We start from the raw sequence: 22906 nt of genomic DNA, 5'->3' as shown, positions 1-22906 counted from the left end.
ACCCACTAAAGTCCACCGTTTCTGAAATTCACAATTTGCTGAGTTGGAAACTTCTCAGAGTCAGCCTTTCAGCAAGAGAATAGGTAAAATGCCATGGTGAACCATGTTTTCTAAAAGCTCAACACATTTGTCACAGATTACTATAGACTCCAACCTGCCTTGCATACTTCACCTCCAAAGACTTGAGAGAGGGAAAGCTGAAGATTTTCAAAAGTACTCCATATATGACCTAGTAGGTTCCATCATTATTTCTAACTTTTTAGAACTTTTTGGTAGGTTTCTTGGGCTACCTGGTGAGTCTTCAAATAAAATTTCTACCATCTCTTCTGGGTTTTAGACAAAGCATCCCTGTCCTTTCCTCCACACCCAGCCACCCAAAGGAACAAAACTGAAAGCACCAACGGGATCAAATAACAAATGGCGACCAAAAACACTGCTAAGAATTACCAGTGAAACTAGCCTCCATCATTAGCCCCAGTGAAAAACTAACCCGCTATTTTTGAGCCTGGTGACTATTTCTAAGAACAAAATATTTGCTTTGTATCTGTTCAGCCTGTGAATTTCAAGATTTCTGTCTTCCAATTAATAATACAAGAGGACAGCAAAACACCAAGAATATGAAGCACTTAAAAATTGTTTGTTGAATCAGGAATGTATAACATGTATGTGTGACAAGGAATTAACTAACTGTGCCTTAAGCTCATGACTAGAGGTCATGGTGCAGATATGTAAAGAGAACCGGGGCACTTGGAATAATAAGTTATCATGGGAGATCAGTCTCCAACACCCAAAGATGATACATTTGTGTAACACTATGCCTAGTACGTTAGGTGTCACAATTATACTATGAGATCAGGGGCATAGGAAGGTCTGAAACTTGAATGCTAAGCAACAGCAAAGAACAAAATGTATAAGATCAGAATTCCTTATTTTATCTGTGAGACCCAGAGAACAGTGAGTAAATCTCACCATTGAACCTCTGGATGTTCTATCTCTGGTGTCTAGTAGTAAATCATGCCTTCTGTGTTGGAACTAACAAATGATTACAGTTAATAACAATGAGAAGATAGCTCTAATTAGCAGACTCATAGTAATTATTATTTTGCTTTAGTTATTACTGAAATTAGTTTGCATACCCAGGCATCCACCAAGTATTGGAAGGTTGAGATACCCCAAATGTCTCTGAAGAGGCGGCAAGAGGCAAGCAGACTAGAATTTAAAACATAATGGTCACCAGGCATGATGAAGAAATCAGTGAAATGACCATATGTATTGTTTATGGGGATGACTCTCGCCCTCCAAGGACTTACCCTTGATGTGGACAGAAAGTCCACACACTGGAAGTTTACTGACAGTGTATACTTGGCTCAAAATGAGCAATGGGGGAAAGCAGCACCCAGAAGTTGTTTCCTTGACAATGACTGACTGAAGCTTCCTTGAGCTAGGATCAAGGGCAGGTGGAAGTGATCAAATGGGTGACTAAACCAGCAACAAAAGGTATCTAGGTTCAGGTACAAAACCTACTCAATGAGACAGCGATGGAGCCGTTTAGCTTAGACTGAAGTTTTTGTTTGTTTTTGAGAAATGTTGGGAAATGAAATTAGAAAGACAGATTGGAAAACAGCCGTGATTGCCTTATCCACTTGCTCCTCCTTCCACCCAGTGATCCCACAGACATCTTTCCAAAAGCCAAGTCTAGAAACCTTCATAGCCTCTCATTGTGTGGAGCACAACCTTCAGACTCTCACAGAGCACAGGGCTTTTCTCCAAGTGAATTCTCAGTTCTTCCAGAGCTTCCTATCTACTTGCTCATCCCAGTTCTGCTTTGTCACAGCTATGGGCATCTATCTGCCATTTCTCCACAGGGTCATGGTGTTTCTTGTCCACCACAGAGTTTCCAACTCTTAGAATGTTCTAATAAATGTCTATAGTCTTTACTCCATTCTCATAACATCTTCCCCATCACACAAACACACACACACACACACAGAGTTATCACGTTTGTCTGCTACAGCTTCTCAAAGGGTTGACTTGAGACCTGAGGGGATGACTGAACTGTACCTTACTTGTACAATGGCAAAAATAAATGACTGTTAGAGGAATGAAGGGTAAATGAGGAAACAAACAAATGCTACGCAGAATCTGCATTTCGGAGGCGATGAGAAGCCTCTTAACATGCAGGCAGTGAGTGGCACAAAAAGGTCCTCTTAGAGGTGGGGGAGACAGGGCTCACCAGCAGCACGTCTTGAACAGATTTGGGCTGTTAGCCGATTATGAATTCCTTAAGCCTGCTGAAGACAGACATAAGAAAACAAAGAAATCTGGCAGAATCAGAAAAGATGAATGGGTGTCACCAGTGGCAAACTGCTTTGTTAAAATCACACCCTTTGGCTATCAGATTCTCTCCTTTGATTGCCTTTGAAATATTTTGCAACTCTAAATTGCAAATAGCAATATAGCAATGTAATATAATTCTTGACCATAGACATGCAATAAATTCTTTCTGGTCCAGGTTCTTTGGGCTTTCCTTCCCACTGCTCCATGAAGAAGTCTGTTTCTCATGTATTTACAAATTTAGGTCAAACATTTTCTTATTCCAAATAAACCTGTAAATGCTGTTGGCTTTTCCTTTGAACCAAAGGTAACATTTGCCTGTACTTTCATTAATAATAAGTGAAATAAAATCCTTAACAGAGTCATTCTGTATCTAGATATGAGTCATGATTTTATCTTTCTTTTTTTAATATTTTTTAAAGAAAATTATCCCTTAATAAGAATCTAAGATTAACTGTGTGCTTCTTGTTGGGGCTTTTTCAGGGCCAGTGAGCAGTCCCCCTCTTAATATCAAGAACAGTCACACTTTCTTTTCAGCAAACACCTTGTTTTTATGATTCATGTAATTGAAGTTTACCTTTCAGTAGAGGGCAAGAAAGCTGGGGAGCACCCACAGTCATTTAAGAAAGCCAATTCCTGGCTCCATTTTCCACCCCTACTACTGGTTTTCTCCTTTTATTGTCATATTTTATGTGTTTGCTGTTCTTTATGTATCATTTTAAAAAGACTTTAAGTACTTTTCCAGGAAGGTAGATAAAATTATGTTAGTTCTTTTTTTTTTTTTTTTTGTGGGACTGGGGTTTGGAAATGATTTATCTCTGACTAGGAAGGGGATAGGGGGATGGAGAAAGAATGGGCAGCTCACTCAAAAACATTCTGAAAGGAGGAAAAAAGAAAAGCTGGTAACAGGTGAGACATGAGGAAAGAAATAGGCGCAATGAACACGTTTGGTTTTTAATAAAGCAAGATTGTTGGAGGGTGAGATGGCTACTGTGTTCTGAATTCATCCACATAAGGAGCAGCCCTCCCCCACCCCCACGGGGACATACAGCAGCAGAATTTAGGTGCTCACTGAAATGCTATAAACAGAGGAAGACTTCTGTTCTTGGGCCCATGGATAAGTACAGACAGGAATGGAGAGATGGTGGTGTTATCCAGACTCTACAGTAGAAAAGGCTCCATGGAGAGCCCATTATGGACGGTGGGCAGATCTGGGCTGGGGCAGGCTGAGCCTCTGGGAGCCAGACAGAGCTCTACCATCACTGGTTGCCTGTCTCCGAAGTGCTCAGTTGTGTTCTCTTTGTTGACAAAGCCACATAAAGGCCTTTAAGCTGCTACTCTCCCACTTAAATCCACTTTCAAGTCCTTGGGCTGGGAACACAAAGCACTAAGCACATAAGCAAACAGGGCCTGAAAGAGAGAACAAGACACTCCAAGGCCCCATTAGCAAGTGGGAGGCTCATCAAGCAGTTCAGAGACCACTTCTCCCGGGTTTGCTAAGGGCACACAGAATTTGCTCATCACTTGGACAGTCAGGGTTCCCAAATCACAAACCAAAGCTGGCATCAGTGACTATCTGAAGAGGGCCTGATGCTGTTGTGGTCACCAGCCTCTCACACCATTAAGCTGGACTCTAGAGCTCTTCAGGACATCTACCCAAGGAAGGACTCCCTTTCCTGGGCTGCTCCTGCCTGTGATGACGGATGGTTCATCCTCTTGCCAAATCTAATCCTACTTTCCAGGCATCCTGGGCAAATGAGCTGATCTGAGGCTACCTACTACCTGGGCTCTCTTCCTACCCTTTAAATAAACCGAGGGTGTGAAAGGAAAACAGAGAAGATTCTAAAAGCTCCAAGGTCAGAAGTCAGGACTCAGTTCTTCTTTAGCAGAGGAGAGATACATGAGGCTGTGCCAGGCTGCCCCAGCCTCTCAAACCCGGGAATAAACAGGCTAATAAATCAGTTCTGCTAAGCCACTGAGCAGAGGAGCAAGAAGCAACCCAATAGGCTGGCTGTCCTTCTAGATCATTAACTATTGGAGATTACCATCACATGGGGTGTGGCCTCTCAGCGGGAAATTAAATTAGCACAGCTATAAACCAGGAGGCATGTGGGAAGTGTCTGATGAGCCAGGGATCCTGGGAGAAAAAAACCTACCACCAAATACTCCTCCTACCTCCATCCTCCTGTCCTCTAGCCAGCTCCTCCTTTGTAATTTCTCTTCTGAACAAAAATGACAGAGGACAGACTGGCTTACTTTGGTTTCAGATAAAAGCACAGTGAACTGAGAGTCTGCTCCTGGTAAAAATACCAAAAGAGATGGCTTCTTAATGAGCTGAAGTGATCTGGAAATTTGGCATTTAGAAAGCCAAAAACAATGTAAGAAATGTTCAGATTAGAAAGAAGGAAGGAAAATGGGGTGGGGGATATAGAGAGAGGATGAGAAAGGGGGCGAGGGGAGAATGAGCACATGTCCACCTGCAGCATGGCCCCCACAGACACAGAGTCAGAGGCTCCCCAAGAAGGGCGGCTGCAGTAATTGCACACTGAGAGCAGGTGGAAGCCTGCCACGCCACTTGGTAATTGCCAGGTTGGGTGTGTGGCTGGCACCTGGCCCTCTTCAGTGTCTAAGAAGGAGCATCCACAGGCTGCTCCTGCTGTAGGTCCAAGGCACTGAGAAGTGGAACTTCCAATTACATAGCTTTCCCTTAATGAAAGGCTCCATCCAGACAAGCAAAATGCAACCAGCTTCAAGGACATGGGTCCTATCACATCCGGAAAGGATCTCCAGCACTGGCCTTTTATTTTTTTTTTTTTGGGGGGGGGTGTCTTTTCTGGTGCCCAGCAAAAGCAATTCCTGTTTAATGTTACTCAACAGAATCTTATAATTCCCACTTCCAAGCTGAAATACTTGCAGGAAAGACAAAACAAAACAAAGCACAGAGCAACCTGTATTAGTTAGCCTTTGACGCGGTGATGTTGACCAAGGCTTACTCACAAAAGACCTCAGGCTTCTCGTGCTCTTCTTCCACTTCTTCACTTCATTCGTCCTTCCCTGAATCAATCATACTTTCTTTATGGAAGCCTCCTTCCTTTTTCACTTGTAATCCTTCTGCCAAAACAGCTCCTTCTCCACTTGGTCTGCACATGAACTCCTATTTGGCCATCAAAACCTCACTCTGGAGTCATCTTCTCTCTGAAGCCTTCCCAGCTCAAATCATTTCTCCCAGACCTAGATAGCATTAACCACGCTTTCTTTGCAGAATTTCTGTGCCTTGAATTTACTTCTGTTCTTGTGTGTGTCATGCCATCTCACTCTCCTGCCCCTCTCATTCTCTACAGTCATTATTCACAAAGTAGTCAGGGATTTTCTGAAGCCTAGGGAGGCACTTCTTATCCATAAAGAACCTCCATCGACACCTTACAGTAAGTCCTGACTCTCGCCTCCTCCCCCACCTGCCTTTCTTCCACCTTTTCTCTCTGGTCACAGGGTCTTATTAACCTGGACACCCTCATAGCCCCACTATCCATTCAGGTCTCTACTCAATGACACCTCTTTAAAATGCCTTCCTGTCCCCTTTTCTCCCATCACCTCTCCCCTATGTCTCTGTCCTCACCCTCTGAGGGACATTCTATTTTTATTGGATTGCCTGTTTATTTTGTTACTGTTCATCTTCCTGCTAGGATGTCAGGGGGACTGGGACAGCACCAATCTACAATTCAGTAATGTTTGTGAAATGATACTCTCTAAATCCCCAGAACCAGTCAATATAGTACATGTTTAATAAATAACGAAAATGGATCCTCAACTGCACGGAACAATTCTGAGAAACTGACAGCAGGTTGAAATCACCAGATTCCTCCCCTCTTTCTGGGCCAAATTTGGTCTCCTAATGATCTCAGCCTCAGAGGATGCTCCCCTAAACACCCATCTCCTCCAGAAGAAGGATACTGGCGCTGGTTCTCCCAAGGCACTCTACAGAGTGAACAGAAGCCAAAAGATTTCATGATTGAGGCAAAATAGCACCAAATCCAAATCAGAATGAACTAACAAGCAAACAGCAGTGGAAAATTCAGGAAAGTCATGTGTTACGATGTGATCTTTTTTTTTTTTTTCTTTTTTTGACTAGGTACCTCAGGCTAGTTGGGATTGTAGATATGTACCACCATACTTGGCACCTCACCCTTGGTCTTTTTTTTTTTTTTTGTGCTGGGTAGGAGTACATTGTGGCATTTACAAAGGTCACCCTTGGTCTTCAGTGGTGCACTTACTTGGGGGCTACCTCTATCTGCAGTGCAGTCCCCGGCTAGTGACTGCTGGAGCCCCCTCAACACCTGAGCTTCTATGACCTACTGATCATTTGCCACATCTGGAGACTGTCTCAGTCACAAACAGCTCACATACTAGACAGCATGCTCTTAGATTTCCCACCCCCAAGCACACATCCCCCCAAAAGATACCATGTGGATAAGATGAGGTGGCTTCACTCAGAGTCCTCGATCCAGTAAAAGCATCAATCTCCAGCAAGCTGCTCCATCTGCTCCCTGGCAAATGCTCTTTTTACAGAACACAAGATAGCCAGGGGCCTGCTCTGCAGTTTCCAGCTGCAACAGGTAGAAAATAGGACTCTAGAAATAACTGTGAGCGACTGAACACTCCATGGAGCCAGATGGGAAGGAGTTAGAACCAGGGTGCCCTGCACACCATGGTGGCCCCTACCCAGAAGCTCTGCACTCCCAGCCCACAGCTGGATCAAGCCACTCTGCTGGGGCTCCTACAAACCCAAGTGGAAATGCCTCCGGGACTCGGTGCTAAGCCAGCCTCGTGGATAACTGTAATCACCTTGACCTGCTTGCACAAAGCTTCCCAGAGTCCCTGCTCAAGGAATGAGGGAAGTCACTCCCTGCCTCACTGTGGTGCTGAGAGGCCCATGCCAAGAGGCCTGTGGTCCACACCCAGCAGAGTGGCTAAGGGAGAGCCAGGGGTTGGCACGCCAGTCTGTAGCAGCTGGGGGACCATCTGCCTCTCCACGCCACGGGGCTCTGGAGTGGAGGTGGGGTCAGAGGAGTAGCTCTCTCTCCCTCAGAACATCATAGAGCAAAGGCTCTTTGGCACAGTCACCCCAAGTTGCCTGGGGAGCAGGGGTTTGGGCTGTGCAGTGAGGAGTGGGAAAGAGGGAACATGTCTGTCCCTGTGCACAGCTTGGGGACAAATGCTCGCTCCAGGAGCCAGCAGGCTGTTACTCCTCTCAGGAAGCCATCTCTGCTCTTTCTTGCTTTTTTGGCCTTTAAATAGCAAATTATTTCATTGTCCCCAAAGATAAATGCAAAGAATTCAAACGTACAATGTGTGAAAAGCTTGCGAGTGAATGTCTTTGGTACAGAAAGCTCTACTGGCCTTGAAAACCTTTCTTTAGCCCATGGAATGAAGGCCTCTTTCTTAACATTCCAGCTTCTCCAGCTTTGGGCTAGACTCTGGGCCCCTCTCATCCCTAATCTCTGACCTCCTGCCTGCTCTGGCCAACCTTCAATGCTCTACCATGCCTCTTTGGGCCTTCTTCACATGGGAAGTCCTGAATGCTTTTATCAGCATCCAGCAAACTCCTATTCATGCTTCAAAGTCCAAATCAATGATGACCTCTTCCTTGGGCCCACAGCATTTCTATGCTTTCTTCTAAATACCTCTCACCATAATCCCTCTACCAAGATTGTACCTGAGGATTCAGGCAGCAACTTAACAGTTGTTTTCCCAAGTGTTTGCTCACTGCTCAACACATCTACGGTGTCTAAAAATTTCCTAGTGAAGAAAATCATGAATGAAAGAGTGAATGGCAGACAGACAGGGTTCCTCCATCAGTAGTGCCTTCTAGATGCTCTCGGCACGACTGGCAATCGGACTGTCTTGTTACCACCTGATTCTCACCACAGAAAGAGAAGGTAGGTATTAAATAACCCTGTAAAAGGTATGTAACTTTATAGGAAGGGAAGTGTGATAAGAATGAAAACCTAGTCAAGCACAGGCAATAGGGGATGCCACTCTGAGCCACGTGAATGCCCTTGTCAAATGCCTCCCCTAAGTGAGGGCCAGTGTAGAGGTGTTGAGCCATCTAAGCAGGTGTTAGAATTCCCCCAAGCAGGAGGAGTCTATCAGAGATAGTCTATCCGAAGATAGTAAGATCATCGTGACAGGCTTAGTGTGCTCAGATGGGAAATGCAGATAGCTCTGTAACTTAAGTTTTATACAAACAAGTAAATCAATCCCCATCTCCCTTGGTTAAAAGGTTCCACTGGCCTCCTTTCCCAGTGACACCCAATCTGAAAGTTTCCTCTCCTTCCGGCACTCTGTGATCACAGGACGCTGTTAAGTGTTGCCCTTGGCTCCAGACACAAAAGAGAACACACACTTTTATTTTTTAAGTTATTGGCCTTGTTTTCAGTTCAAGGCTGCCAATGTTTATATGTGGCCTCACTTTATTTAACGAAGATTTCAATGTAACATCTAGGGTGAACAATCATCTTGTTGCTGGAATAAAACAGACACAGACCATAAGAGTCCCCTGTGAGGAAAAAAAAAGTCCCTCTTTTTCAGTACCATCCAACATCTTGTTTGGTACATGCTTACCTTTGAAAACAGACCAAGCTGCCTGAAAGAAAGCTAAACCTGCAATTAGCCTGCTTTGAGAACAATGGCAGAGAAGCCTGCTAAAGTAACTCTCCCTGCAAGACCCGACTTGAACTCCCAATCAGCAAGCCTGCCTCCCAGCCTCAGTCTCCCCAGTCTGGTAACTCTGGCCTTGACTTACTGCAAGTCTGATGCTCCTTCCTCACTCATTCATTGGGCAGCAACCATCTTGGAGGTGAAGGAGGGAGATGACATCCCTAGAGGGAGATGGGTGGGGTCTAACTCAAGCAAGAGGAAGGGGCTGACTGTTCTGTGGGTAAAGATGCGGAGAAACAAAGTAAAGTGTATGCCCGCAATGGGTATACACTGAGACGCCCTTTTGAAAATCAACTTCAATATTAATAACGAAAACCAGGACTGTAAAACAGGCATAGAGTGTGTGTGTGTGTGTGTGTGTGTGTGTGTGTGTGTGTGTGTGTGTGGAGGGGGGGAGGGGGAGGGGGAAGGAAGGAGATTAATGGACTTCATATACCTATATGAAACAGAACTAAGAAACCTCTTGCAATTACTTTAAGTGGGGGGGAGGGGGAGACATGATGAGGGCAATGTTAACTAATACACAATATACATCTAATCAGAATTGGCACTATGAATCCCCTCCCCTATATAATGAATATATCCCAATAAAAATTTTATTAAAAAAAAAAAAGACACAGAAAGACAGAGACAAAGAGATGAACAGGAATGGGGTCAAATTCTTAGAACTCCAGGAAACCTGAGCCCTGCCCCACTGACATACCCCAAGTTGGCACCCAGTCAATCCCGGCCACAGGATAATGGTAGTAAGAAAGGAAAGAGGAGGATTCTGTATTCAGGGGAAGCACCAGGTAACACAACATTAAACAGATATTTTTTAAAACCTATAGTTTTATAGGTTCTATAACTTCTCAGGACCTTTAAGATGCTAACATGGAACCATTATTTTTCCACACATCACTTAATACATTTTCCAGAACTTTCTGTTTGCTGAAAATGCTGGGGACAGTGCTTCTCAAAGTGTAGTCCTAAAACTACTTACTGGATGTAATTTAAAATTGCTAAAAAAAAAAAAAAAAAAAAATCCACAGCTATGCTCAATGAACCCAGTGAACAGGGTACAGGCATAGCAAGGGACACAGGCGTGAGTCGTGTGCCAGTCACAGGCAGATCAGTCCACAGTGGTTTACAGGAAGTGTGGTCCTACCCCAGAGTTTGCTGAGCACTGGTTTAGGAAGCGCGGCTGGGGCCAGTCCTATTGTACACATGCAGATGCTGATGTCAGAGATAAAGTGACTTGCTCCAGGTAGCAAAAGAAACCTTAAGGGCAGGAACATAGGTAAGAGGAGCCTATCAGGGAAATAAAGATTAAAATTAAAGTTGAGGGGCTTGACAATGACAATGATTTATGAGGGTGACTTGAGGTTGCAACAGCATCCTGCTAAGCAGACCTTCATCACCACAGAGGTGTAAAACAGAAGTGCAATCATCAGGCGAAAGCTAACACCAGACTCTAGCAAGAGCCATGGGGAACTGGAGTGAGAACGTAGCCTGCAGCTCCCTACCCTGACTGCTGACAGACAAGTAGGTCAAGTGCGAGAGAATCAGGGAGAACAGGGGGACTGAGGCAGTCAACAATGTGCCCCAAGCCCCTGATGCAGCAACAAGACATGCAGCCTGGTCCTCTCAGACCCTTTATAAAAGAAGCAGAAAATCTGGCTTCACATATGAAAGCTCTCGATGCCATCTGTCAATACCGGCAATGAAGTGACAGATGCAATATGGAGGGCCATTTGTGGTGGTGCACACCTGTAAGCCCAGTCTGACTTCAAAGTTCAAGGCCAGCCTGGGCTACACAGACCCTGTATCAAAAAAACCCAAAACCCAAAACAAAACAAACAAAAAGCAACCCTATGAAGACTAACTCAGGGATTTTAGTAGATTAAGCAAGCAAAACTAATTTGTCACCGGCATCCATGTACGTTTACTTGGTGAAAATTCATCAGGCTGACACTTCTGATTCACCTACTTTTCTATAGTATGTGAACGTACATTTAACCAAAAAAAAAAAAAAAACCCACAAGCTAGATTATTTCCTTCAAATAATATCAAAAAGAGAAAACACAACACTTCTTAGAAATCATGATGAAAGTTTTAAAAGAGGTCTCAAATCAGGCCATGTTGAGAAGTGGTTGAGGAAACACATATAAACACCACAAACTCTCAGAAGTTTCTCCCCTGGGCAGAAAGAGTTAAACCAACTGGTGTTTGAAGGAAGAAGTCACACAGAAGGGACAATGCACACAGAGGGTCTTGGCAGAGGGCAGGGATGGCAACTGGCAGAGTTCCTCAGCCACAGGTCAGAGTCAAGCTTTTAGTTAGAGGCACAAGGCCAGGCATTGTTTCTAATCAGACCTTTTTGTGCACAGCTGCTGGGGACAGTATAAGACAAGGTGTCTCCACAGGTGAAGACAAGAGCATTTAGGGTCTTTGCAGGGAAGCAATAGGCTCCAGTGTAAGTGGGGAGCAGTCCACTGTGAACCTGAGAAGAATCTGGGCAGTGTGAATGTGGCAGACAGCATAAAGGACCAGGTGGGAGAGAAGGGATGGGTTGGTAAATGAGGGTGTGGAGCAAAGGATGCTGCAGCCAGAGAAGGGGCTGGGGGTCCAATGAACAGATTTTAAAGTTGGAACGAGGGCTCCCGGATGACATACAAGTGACATGTTGGTGCATGGATGACATGATGAGGTCTGCCACCAATGTGGATGTCACAGCAACAGAGATGGGCTGAGAAATTGCATATGTGGATTAAAGTGGGAAAACATAAACCCGGGAATAGTTTTGTGGGGAAAAGGCTTTGCCTTTGGGGGAAAAGAGACAACAGAAGAGATGGCCTGAACTGGTCAGAAGGAACATCATATCCAATTTCAGCCATATGAAAACCTTCAGGTTGTAGAATTTGAAAGGCCTCCAAGGAGCCCCTCTCTTCTTTGGGTTCAAGTGGCACAGCCACTACAAATACAGCTATGTTACTGAAGGCAACTTCTGTGGCTTCCTCCTCTGCAAAATAAGGGAAATCACATGGGAGGATTGCTGTTCAGATTAAATAAGGGCCTGGCCCACCGCCTGCACAGGCAAGCCCTTGCTCACCAGGCCTCAGATTCTTGTATCTCTAGTAACTGGCACATTCACCACTTTTTACCTACCCAGTTCCCTGGAAAGCTCCTGGAAGAGTAAAATACAAAACTACACTTTAATATTTTTAGTCTGCTTCCTTTTTTCTTTTCTCTCCAACGTGATTTTTAGATTCATTGGTGATTTGGCAAAACTAATGACCTGTTTTGTTTTGTTTTTTATTTTAGTGCTTAAATTGTATTGAGACTTCTTCAAGCCTGGAAATTTTAGTTCACTGATGAAACCAGACTTCTCTAAGGCAACTTCATGACTGTTGTACTCCCTCCATGCCTCAAATACCACCTTGCACAAGGACTGGATAAGGGTAGTGCTCACGTGGAATTTTTAGGATAGACACTACCTTGTGTAATATTTAATGGACAATGCATGTCATCTGTACTTGTCCAAACCCATGGAACAGACAACACAATCAGAGAACCTCAATGTAAACTATGAGACTTTGAGTGATAATGACCTGTTAAGACAGGTTCATCCCTTGTAACCAATATACCCCTTTGGTATGGAATGCTGGTCCTGGGAAGTAGTGCTTGTAGAGGGTGCATGGGTAATTGTATCTTACTCAGTTCTGCTGTGAGCCTAAAGCTGTTCTAGAAAATAAAGTAAATCCTTGTAAGAGCAATAAAATAAAAGCAAGTAAACATAGAAAGATTAGAATAGTCACCTTTTGCTCCCTCCACCAAGTATTTCAAATCAATGATAAAGTAATTCTTAGGCCCCCACCTTACTGTCTTTTTGCCTCCATCCTCTCCCAGACACACCCAACCCACCCACTTGGGGCTTCTGTAAAATCTCTTTGATGGGAACAGGATGTTTACTTCTTTGTGTATCTGTTGTTAACTGGCAGCGCGAGCATATGCTAAGTGCCTGGAGACTCTGCAACAATCAGATGAGAGCAGCAGGGACCAGCCAAACAGCAGATCAAGAGCAAGGGCTCGACCAAGCCTGGACGAGTTTCCAGCCCCAGAGGCTGGGCGGGGTCAGAGGCAGGGCGCTCAGCTGTGGGAAGGCACCAGTTGTGATCTGGAGCGGAACTGTGGTTCTCTAATTGCTGTACTGGGATTCCCCCATCCTCCGGCGCCAGACTGCATTTTAATGGATGTATGGAACAAATCTTGCATTTCTTGAACACCTCTTGCAGCACTGTGCAGCGTAGGAGGTGCAAACGTTTATTGTCTTTTTTCACGCTCACCATCTACAGAAAAAGGTTGCCTCATTCAGATCCATAACAGCCTTCACCCAGCCATTATGTCCGTTCTGAGAGGAGGTAGCTTTGAGGGTGGAGTCTACCTTGGGCAGCACTACAGGGGGCTAGCTTGTCGGTGCCCACGGGATCAGAACACTTCCCACCCAGGCTGGGGCTGCTGCCCCGCCTCCCAGCTTCCAGGTACCCACTATGTAGAGGTGGGTCCCTCGAGGATCTTGTCTTCCTGGACCACAGATGCAGGGAAATGAGTCTGATTCTGTCCTACTGCCTAGAGCAGACAGCCCCGCCCCACAAGGCACGGGAAATTTGTGCAGGAGGGTGGACAAAGCACAGCAGACCAGCTAATAAACCGGGTTCGGAAAGCGAAAGCAGTTCAGAACCCAATTCAGCTGTACTAAGCCCAAGCGAAGTTAAGCGCGGACAGCCTGGCCCGCCCCGATGAGGGCGGGTCCCGAGCGCTCTGCCCGCCCTATGGGCGCGGCTTCTGCGGAGCCGGGACTCCATTGGTCTCTCGGTAGTCCCTCCGACCAATCAGCGTGGAGACTGGTCTCGCCAGCACCGCCCCTGGCGAGCTCCAGCAGCTCCGCCAGATTCAGCGGGAGCCCAACAGGTGAGGCTGGAGCGCGGCGCTGCGGTGGTCACGTGACCCGCGCCGCGCCCCGGGGGGGGAGGAGGGAGACACGGCCCCGCCCGGCTGCCGGCTCCGCCCCCAACACGAGGAAACTCCGCCATCTGTCCCCAGGCCAGATGCAGTGATCCCACGCGACACAAGGGCTGATCCCCGAGCCTCGGAGCCATTTTCTCTGTCCCTGCAGCGACCCTGGCCACCTTTCCAGAACGGGATGTCTTCGCAAAGGCTCTGGCTGCCGCACGCAGACGCACACGTGGCAGCGTCGGGGCCGGTCTGGGGCCATGTTGGACACTTCTGTCCCCGGATCTGAAAGGGGGGGGCGGTTCTTTTGCTCCCACCCACTGCTCCATTCATTAAATCAAGAGCAGGTGTGAAAAATCTGTTTCTTCTCACTTGTCTTCCACTCTCCAGCTGCTTCCCCCCACTCTCGCCTTACCCAGAACCGTCTTTGGGCATTTTGGGGGTTTCTAAGCAGACGCACCCCCCAAGTCGTGGGCCAGGGACGGATTCCGGTCAGCCCCACGCTGCTCCGGGCTCGTCCACCTTCCCGGCAGAGGGGTCTGGAAGTGCTCCAAGCAGTCCAGCCTGGGCAGAGGGACAGTCAACCGGATGATAAACTAGGCTTTTAGTCTTTTCATCCTGTGTGCTTTTCAATGTTGAGGAAATAGAAACTCCTCTTTTTAGCCATGTCTACTTCTGCAGACTCATTTCTTTAATATTTTTTATTCGATACATAATAGTCGTGCGTAGTTACGAGGTACAGTGTGATGTCTTCATTCATGTATACGTTCAGCATTGATCAACTCAGGGTAATTCGCGTATCCATCACCCTTAAACAACTTTCATCATTTCTTTACGGTGTGCACATTCAAATTCCTAACTATTTTGACATCTACAATGCACTACTGTTAATTTTATTCACCCTGCTGTGCTACAGAACACCACTGCCGTAGGAGGCAAAGATTGTGCACGATGCAATTTGATTTTAAAATGTTTTTTTTCCGGACTGAAGGTGTGGCTCATGCAGTAGAGCACCCGCTTTGCAAGAGTGAAGCCCTGAGTTCAAACCCTAGTCCACCCAAAAATCTTTAAATTAAAAATAACTTTAGAAAAATAAAATTAAAAAAAAATTTTTTGTGACACTGTTTTCTGAGTGATCCAGTAATTAGGCTAATTTTAATACTTTTCAGGTGACAGGAACATGTATGAAACATGTACTGAAAAAATGTAATATAGGCATATTATGAAGCAAATTAATGCCACTCTTATTTGTATTCAAAAATTTTTGATGGCGGGTTTTATCAGCTTTAGGATTATCATAACACATACACTACCATGTTATTAAGATGGGCATTGCTCCGCCATTCTAAACTCTTCCCTGAATCTCGACATGAAAAGCAACACTAAAAACCAACATGCACTAATATGGGCTTTATGGGGGTTAGTTTTACTTTGGCATAGTCTGAGAGGAAGGAATATCTAACTAACATTTTAAATGTAAAAATGTTTTACGGCCTACCAACAATTAGTTTTCCAAGATACCAGCATCTCATTTCTTCTCTGTCATGGTACATATTTTCATTTGATGTAGGCAGCATACTGTTTTCATTACCCTTGGAAATATGCCACATATTTGGGGACTTCGTGTCTCTGGAATTCCTGACTGTCCCAACAGCCGAGGTCCAAAATGTCCCTTCCTATCTGAAATCATCCAATGTCACATAAAAGAGGGAGGGCCCCATTTGGGAAAGCACTCTATTCACAGCAAAGGAAATTCTCCTTGTGTTGGGCCTGAAAGTGGAGTTTTCATGTTTCTGTCAGTCAACTCAATTTCTACTTGCACAGAGAACACAAGGGGTTCAAAAACAAGTGACATAGAAAGCAATATTACAGATTTAAGCTTTGAGGTTTTAAATAAACATCACTCCCTGATTCATGTAACTGGCTGACTGGTGGGCTTAAGTTTGGTTTGTTTGCTTTTTTTAATTCCTAGTGCACTTTTAATTATAAATAATTTCAGTGATTCAAAGAATCATTTTATAAACCAGAGAACTTTATGTCCTAGGATGGATGTTCAACCAAAGGGCAAATCAAATGTACGTATTTACAATGAGGTTTTATGATGCATTGATTTTTCAAACTATCAAAAAAGATTTTTTTCAAACAAAAATAAAACGCTAACCTAGAAAGAAGCTGTGAGAGGTCACGTTGAAATATCAAACAATGACTTTAGCTGGGAAAATACCTTTTTTTTAAGTATTAGTCTATACTAAATTATTACTTCTCAACAACCAGGTTCCATTAAAAAAAAAAGCACAATCTAAAGGTCAGCATTTAATTCCTACTTGCAGTAGTCTACCTTTTAAGAATGTTTTTTCAGATATGGCTACAACCTAATTTTTAGAGAATTGTCTAATAATAACATCATTTTGAAGATAATAAGTATAATTTAATTCATATGTTTCAGCATTTTATTTATCTAAAACAAATAGATTGTCATTAAATATTGACTGTTTTATTAACTCAGAGCACCTGGGAAAACACTTATGATTAGGTTAATTTATGTTATATTTTCCCCTCAACTTGTAAAAGATTAATCAACCATTTTATGGTCTAATTTAGGTAGCTAATTAAAAACAGAGTTCAACACATGCTACACTGTCTTGCTAATAAATCTTGACAGCTCTGTAACAAGATGGTTTGTATTTCAAATTGTTGCATATAAATGTAGATTTCTGATCTTCACCCAGCAGCTTGGAAGTAAGTTGTATACTTGGTTTAAACTCCAGGATTGAGAAAGTGCAATTTTTTCCAAACAGAAATTATCCCCAGTCAGACTTTATCTTATGCTTCCCCTAGTGAAGTCAGAAAGGGTCTTAGCCAACAGGTTTTTAGAAACAGACTAGGAATCTCTAGTACTGTTAGTTCTCCGAACATTTGTTACACTTGTTAAATTTAAAATGTACAAAAACTTGCTTATTTTCTGCTATAGCCCTTGAGAGAAGTTCCTGAGGTTACTTACTGGGTTTTAGAATCTCATTTAAGAAATCTGCTCAAAGTGCTAGCTATATATATTTGTCTTCTGATGTCTTGATGTGGGACCATTCTATCTTTTAAATGAACACATTAATTCTGAGGAGTTTAGAGCATGTCACTTAACCCTAGCCTTAGAAAGGGCAAATGGCAGAGAGTAACTATCTTCCTGGGGAGGGACACTCTGAGCCACTATACTTGAGAATATTTTTGTCATTTTAATGACTCCTTTGATTCTAACTGTCCTGTGCAGAGAAATAAAAGTGCCAATCAACCTGGTGTGACTATCCTCAACCACCTTGGGCTATTACTAATCAGCCTGTCTGGGAATTGCAATTCTAAAGAAAATGACAATGTGAGCGATCTGTATGAGATCAGGGGAGGCAGTCAGACAACTCCCATCTCTTTTAAAGTAAAGAGTTTTAAACTCATGTTAGACTACTTTGGGTCACTTAAGAGAGGAGCATGACACAGAATTATTTCTGGAGCAGGACAGCCTGGGTTGGCCTATAAGCTTTGTCACTGTCTAGCTGTGACAACTCCAGCAAGTTGCTTCACCTCTCTGTGCCTGTGTTTCCTCATCTGTAAAAAAGCACCTATTTCACAGGAGTATAATGAGGATTAAACTTGCTAATCCTGTAAAACTTGAAACAGTGCCTGACACACTGGAATAACATTTAGCTACAGAGAGAGAGATTGAGAGACTGACATTCATTCTGGCCACAGCACGGTCAGCTTGTTGTGTAAAACCAAAAATGAAAAGGGAATCAAGGTGGGACAGGAGCCTCTGCCCTGTGAAGTCTAACAGTGATTATTGTATAACACACAATATTTCTCTAACTTAATTCCCAAACCAAGGTCATCACATTTGTAAAACTATCAAGACTTAAGCCAAATCAAAAGAGAAACTTAAAAAAAAAAAGCCCTGTACATTTAATATTTGACCAGGGACGTTTAAATCAATACACCAAGCCTACATGTCCAGGGTAGGCGCTACTCCACCTTGTAAGTTAAGTCCACAGCCCGGTGTTTCTCAAACACCGTAACACCACCCACCAGAAGGTCAAGGCCAGTTTCACCAGATACGTGGGGTCCTCACGGGCACCTGTTAAATTTGGGAGCCGGATAATGAGCTGGAAAAATAAACGCAGGATGTTAATTGTGGCTCAACACAAACTCTGGTTCCAGGGCAGAGGAATGGAGGGCAGTAGCGCGCGTGGGTTTTGCTGCGGTTACGGCTGTGAAAAAGACGCCCACGTTCTCGAGGGGCGGCATCAGCTCCACACTGACACCTCGGTGGGCTCTATGCTACCCTGACCCCTCCCCATTACGCTGATGGAATCTCATTAGGACAAATGGACCGAACTACAATCAAATTCCCAGACGTCATGCAAATCCGCGCAGGGCCTTGCCACTGGTTAGGCCACTAGCAGGGCTGTGTATCAACCTATTAAGTCCATTAAGACTCGCTCAGACACAGCCACGACCTCATTTCCCGAACGATTACCTGCTGACCCTCGGACTCATCCATCCATGCCCACACGGTTTTGTTTTTTAAATCTCAAATGCTTTTAAAATGTCTCCCTCTCTTACATGCTCCCAGTTTTGAGGACTTGTTTTAACCATGATGCTGAATTGTAACTCTGGTTAATTATTATTTATGCCGTTTTCCAACTGGCCTGCCTGACCTTACCCACTGAGCGGGAGACACAATGGGGTTCAACGCTGACGAGAAGCAGGGATTTTTTGAGCGGAGAGAACTCCAGCGAGGATTTTAGGTAAAGCGCTCTTTAGTGTGGCGTCTCCATCCACAGTATGATGGTTTGAAAGTAAAAAGGCCTCTTTCAAAATAATTGTGAAGTCCACACATTTGCTCAGACAACTGGAATAGTCTAAGTTATTTAAAATTTTTAATAAAGCAGACAGCGTTTATTTTTTTTTCCTTTTAAAAAAAATCCATTACCCCTACAGCCGCATTAGGCACTGCTGGGACAATCCGAGGACGGTGCGTGTCAGCCACTGGCGGCATTTGCAGTTTGCTCTTGTCCGGTCACCGCCACTGGCCCGGTGCCTCCTGGGTCCGACAGTCGGTTTAGAGGACACGGCTCTGATGGATGCTAAACCCTCCCATCTCCCGCGGCCTGGCCAAACCCCCTCGGCCCCCAGGTCCAGCCGCCGGGCGCGGCCGGCCTCTCTCAGCGCGGCTCCCAGGCTGCGCTCCCGCTGCAGGCGCACGGCGAGGGCTTCCAGCGCGACTTCATCAGCGTTTTGGAATCAATCAAAAGGAACGTGGCAGGTGGAGGGCAGCCGCCTTGGAGACTGCGTGAATCTTCCTGTGGGGATTTCCATAGCCTGCCCCAGGTGCTTCTAAACCCGCCTGACATTAAAGATTCAGTTATTTTCCTGCCAGTTCCGACCAAGCCGGCCCCAAGTGTGTCTGATCTTAGAAAACCCGGCCTGCCTCCGGCTGGGCTCTGCCGGGTTCCACCCAGTCCCCGCAATCACCATCCCAAGAGGAGGAGGAGGGGAGGTGGAGGTAGAAATGTTAACATCAATACAATCAATGGCAACAGCTAACTATTAGAGAGCCCCCCTCCCACACACACACACTCCCGCGTCCACACCAGAGCCTTCGCTCCCCACAGCTCAGCCCGATCCAGCACTATTTCCACTGCGCAGACGACAACACTAAGGCTCACGGCTCTAGCCAGGACCTGAAGCCAGGCGTGGGACTCCAGAGCCCCTATTCTTAATCCACGGGTCCCTGGGAACAGTGAGAAGGGTGGCTGTCACAGCTGGCTAAACCTCGAGACTACGGCAACTCCTGACAATAATAAAAACCTAAAGGACAAAAGGAGGGGGAGGGCGAGGCTGGGAAAAGGAGCGGCTTAATCCGCAGGGTCAGGCCCTTTTTAATTCTCCATCCCATCCGGGTCCTGGAAAGTAGGGTGGGGACAGGGAGTCGGGTACAGTTCTGTTCTCCGCTTGTTTTCCGAAGTCTCCAGCCTCTTTGAAGCTAGTAACTGAGCCTGGACTCGAGAGATTCGTGCTCAGGTCTGAGGGTTAGGGTGGTGACCTGGGAGATGGGGTAGGGGTCGGTGCCAGGGCCCCTGGGAGGAGGCCGAGTTTCCGGAGGCCTGAGTCTGACCTCTCCAACAGTTCACCCCAAAGACCAGTAACTGGCGGGAAGCAGTGGGCAGAGGTCGTGATTATGACCCCAGGGCCGCTGTCCCTTTGGAAGTGGACTCAAACCGATTTGAGGACAGAATTTCCGGCAGCCGCGACCCCGAAACAACCCTCATTTCTCAATCAATGGCGTTTGAATATTCTTTGCGCCTCGACGTGTACAGGGTCCGCGGAGACACGCGTCCCGGCCCTCGCTCTTCCAGCACCCGGGCCAGGGAGGCGGAAACGGGCGGCACTGCCCGGGGCGCCGCGAAGCCTTCAAAGCCTCTCGCAGCTCCGGCTGGCTGCAGTGCGCGCCTTTGCCCGACAGGGACCAGCACAACTCCACGCTCCGCGCGCAGCAGCCAGAAGAGACGCGGTGCCACCCGCCCGCACAGCTTACCCTCCCGAGCCCAAGCCGCTCGCCTAGCGAAGCGGGTGTGACCCCCTCCGGGTTCCGGTAACGAGGAGGACTGTAACAAAAAAAAAGTTCACAGTCTCTCGCCTTGGCAAGGCGCCGTTGCCCCCACCCGCTCTCCCCATCTGGGGAGAAGTTGGTCTAGGGAGGAGACTGTGACCCCAGAGACGCAAAACACTTCTTCTAGGGTCTAGGACTCAGAGAGGAAAAATTAAATCCTAGCAACACTAGATTGATTTGAGTGGGACGCCGCCGTGGCTAGAAGGTATCGTTTCCCTGAGCGCTTTTCCAATACCTGCGCCGCTTCTTGGCAGGGAGGTCGCCTGATTCCCTGTTGGGCACCACGGACCACTGAGCAGCCAGTGCTCCACGGGAAGTTTCTGGAGGTTGTTGCCAGAACCGGGCGCACCGGGTTCCGCACCGGGGCAACGTTCTCGCCGCTACCCGCCCGCTATGTTTGGTAGCTCCTCTGTCACTCCCCGCCCCTGGTGGTCCGCAGCTGTACCCTTACCACCTCCCCAACATATGCATGCCACGTCTCCCTTCGCTCACGCTATGGATCGCGCCGGCGCCCCTGTTCCTGGCCAGGAAACTCACCGGTACCAGGCGAGGCCCTTGTCATAGCTGCGGTCGAAGAAATGGGGCTCGGCGCCCACGGCGCGCACGTCGGGGTGCACGCGCAGGAACTCCAGCAGCGCCCGCGTGCCGCCCTTCTTCACGCCGATGATGATGGCCTGCGGCAGCTGCTTGCTCCCGGACCCACTAAAGAAGCTGGAGATGGGGCTGGGGGAGTCCGGCGCCTCGGGACTCAGCTCCTCTTGGCTCGCGGCGCCCTCCGGCTTATCCCTGCCTGCAGCCAGTGCGGTGGCCGGCGGCGCCCTTTGGAAAGGCAGCCTGGGGGGCGTCCCATTCGGAGCTGTGGCCAGGGCTGGCGGGGCGTGTGCAGCGCGGGGCCCAGAGCCCAGCAGCAGTAACCCGGGCGCGGCGGCGCAAGAGCCGGCACACGAGTACAGGAACAAGTACAGCCAGACGCAGAGCATGGCGAAGAGCAGCGCGAGCTTCCTCCTCACCGGCGGCGGGGGCGTCGGCGGCTGCGGCAGGAGCCGGCCGGGGACATCGAGGCAGGACCGGCCGCCGCTCAGGCGCTGCCCCATGCGCTGCCCGCGGGCGCGGCCAGGGGCATGGCTCAGAACATGACGGGAGTCTCACCGGAGCAGTGAGCACTGAGAGGGTCACCAGGGCCGCTGGACGCCTGGACGGCTTGGTTTATTGCCCCCGCGTGCCCGCGGCCGCTGCTGCTGCTGCTACTGCCGCCGTTGCTGCTGCTGCTCTTCCCCAGGTGGCGGCGGCAGCTGTAGTGGCGCCGGCTCTTGACATGTTTCCCGGGAGAAGCTGCAACTGGAACGGAAAGTCGGGACGGCGGGAACTGCTGGCAGATGGACTGCTCTTTCGGTGCGAGACGACTGCACTCCTGCACCTTGGCCACTTTAGACGGTGCGCACCACGGCTCGCCGGGGCTGCTTCCTCGCAGTCCTGAGAACTGGGCTTCGAGAGCAGCCCCGGCACTTGCCCGCAGAGGCTGCGGAGGAGAACTGCGCAGGAAGAGAGCCGGGGACTGAGGTGGAGTAGGCGGGCCCGGACATTTGGAGTGACAGGCCGCTCTACCTACCAGAAAGCTCAAGCACCATGCAACTGTAGTCGCTTAGCCAAGAGCTACACAGCCAATCTTCTTTCGGAACGTGGGGGTGGGGAAAGGGTTCGGGGCTGTGGAGTGCGGTCGGGGTTTGCTATTGGCTGAAGGATACAAGGGGCGGGCTCAGGGAGGCGGAGCTAGGAGCTGGTGACAGGAGCAGATGGTGGGAAGGATGCTGGAGTGACCCGACGCTGGTCGGACCCCACTGAGTGGTGCGCTCAGGCACCCGCGCTCGTTTCCGCGCTCGCTTCCCGCGAGCCAGTCTTGGCTTGCCAGGACTCTGCATCCAGATGTTTCGCAGGCTGGCTCGTGATGTTTATGCGCTGAGAGTAGAGAGGGCATTGATGGAGGGAAAGCGGGCCAGAGATGCACCCAGCCCCGGAACCCCCCATCCCACGCTGGAGACTCAGAGGAAGGCCCTTCCGGGACGCACTCCGATTTAAGAAGTTTAGGGGAAAAACGGTTTGGAAATCGCTGACAACTTCCCCTCCACACACACCCTTGATCTGATCTTCCTTCTCGTTCTTCCCCAGGAGTGATCTCCCTCCATCTGCCTGTTAACCCAGAGCGGCATA

General features: G+C 47.4%; 1 protein-coding gene across 1 annotated transcript in view; it reads right to left on the bottom strand.

The window, feature by feature from the left end:
• Positions 1-22286, bottom strand: part of Hs3st3b1 (heparan sulfate-glucosamine 3-sulfotransferase 3B1) — a 39536-nt gene extending 17250 nt beyond the window's left edge. Inside the window, exon 1 of the mRNA XM_020161606.2 lies at positions 21236-22286. Coding sequence (XP_020017195.1) covers positions 21236-21792 — 557 coding nt within the window. The 5' untranslated portion in view covers positions 21793-22286. The remainder of the gene's footprint in view (positions 1-21235) is intronic.
• Between the last annotated feature and the right edge of the window lie 620 nt (positions 22287-22906).

Source organism: Castor canadensis, chromosome 11, assembly GCF_047511655.1.
Source record: "Castor canadensis chromosome 11, mCasCan1.hap1v2, whole genome shotgun sequence".
Lineage (NCBI taxonomy): Eukaryota > Metazoa > Chordata > Mammalia > Rodentia > Castoridae > Castor > Castor canadensis.
This window is presented reverse-complemented; position numbering and strand designations above follow the sequence as displayed.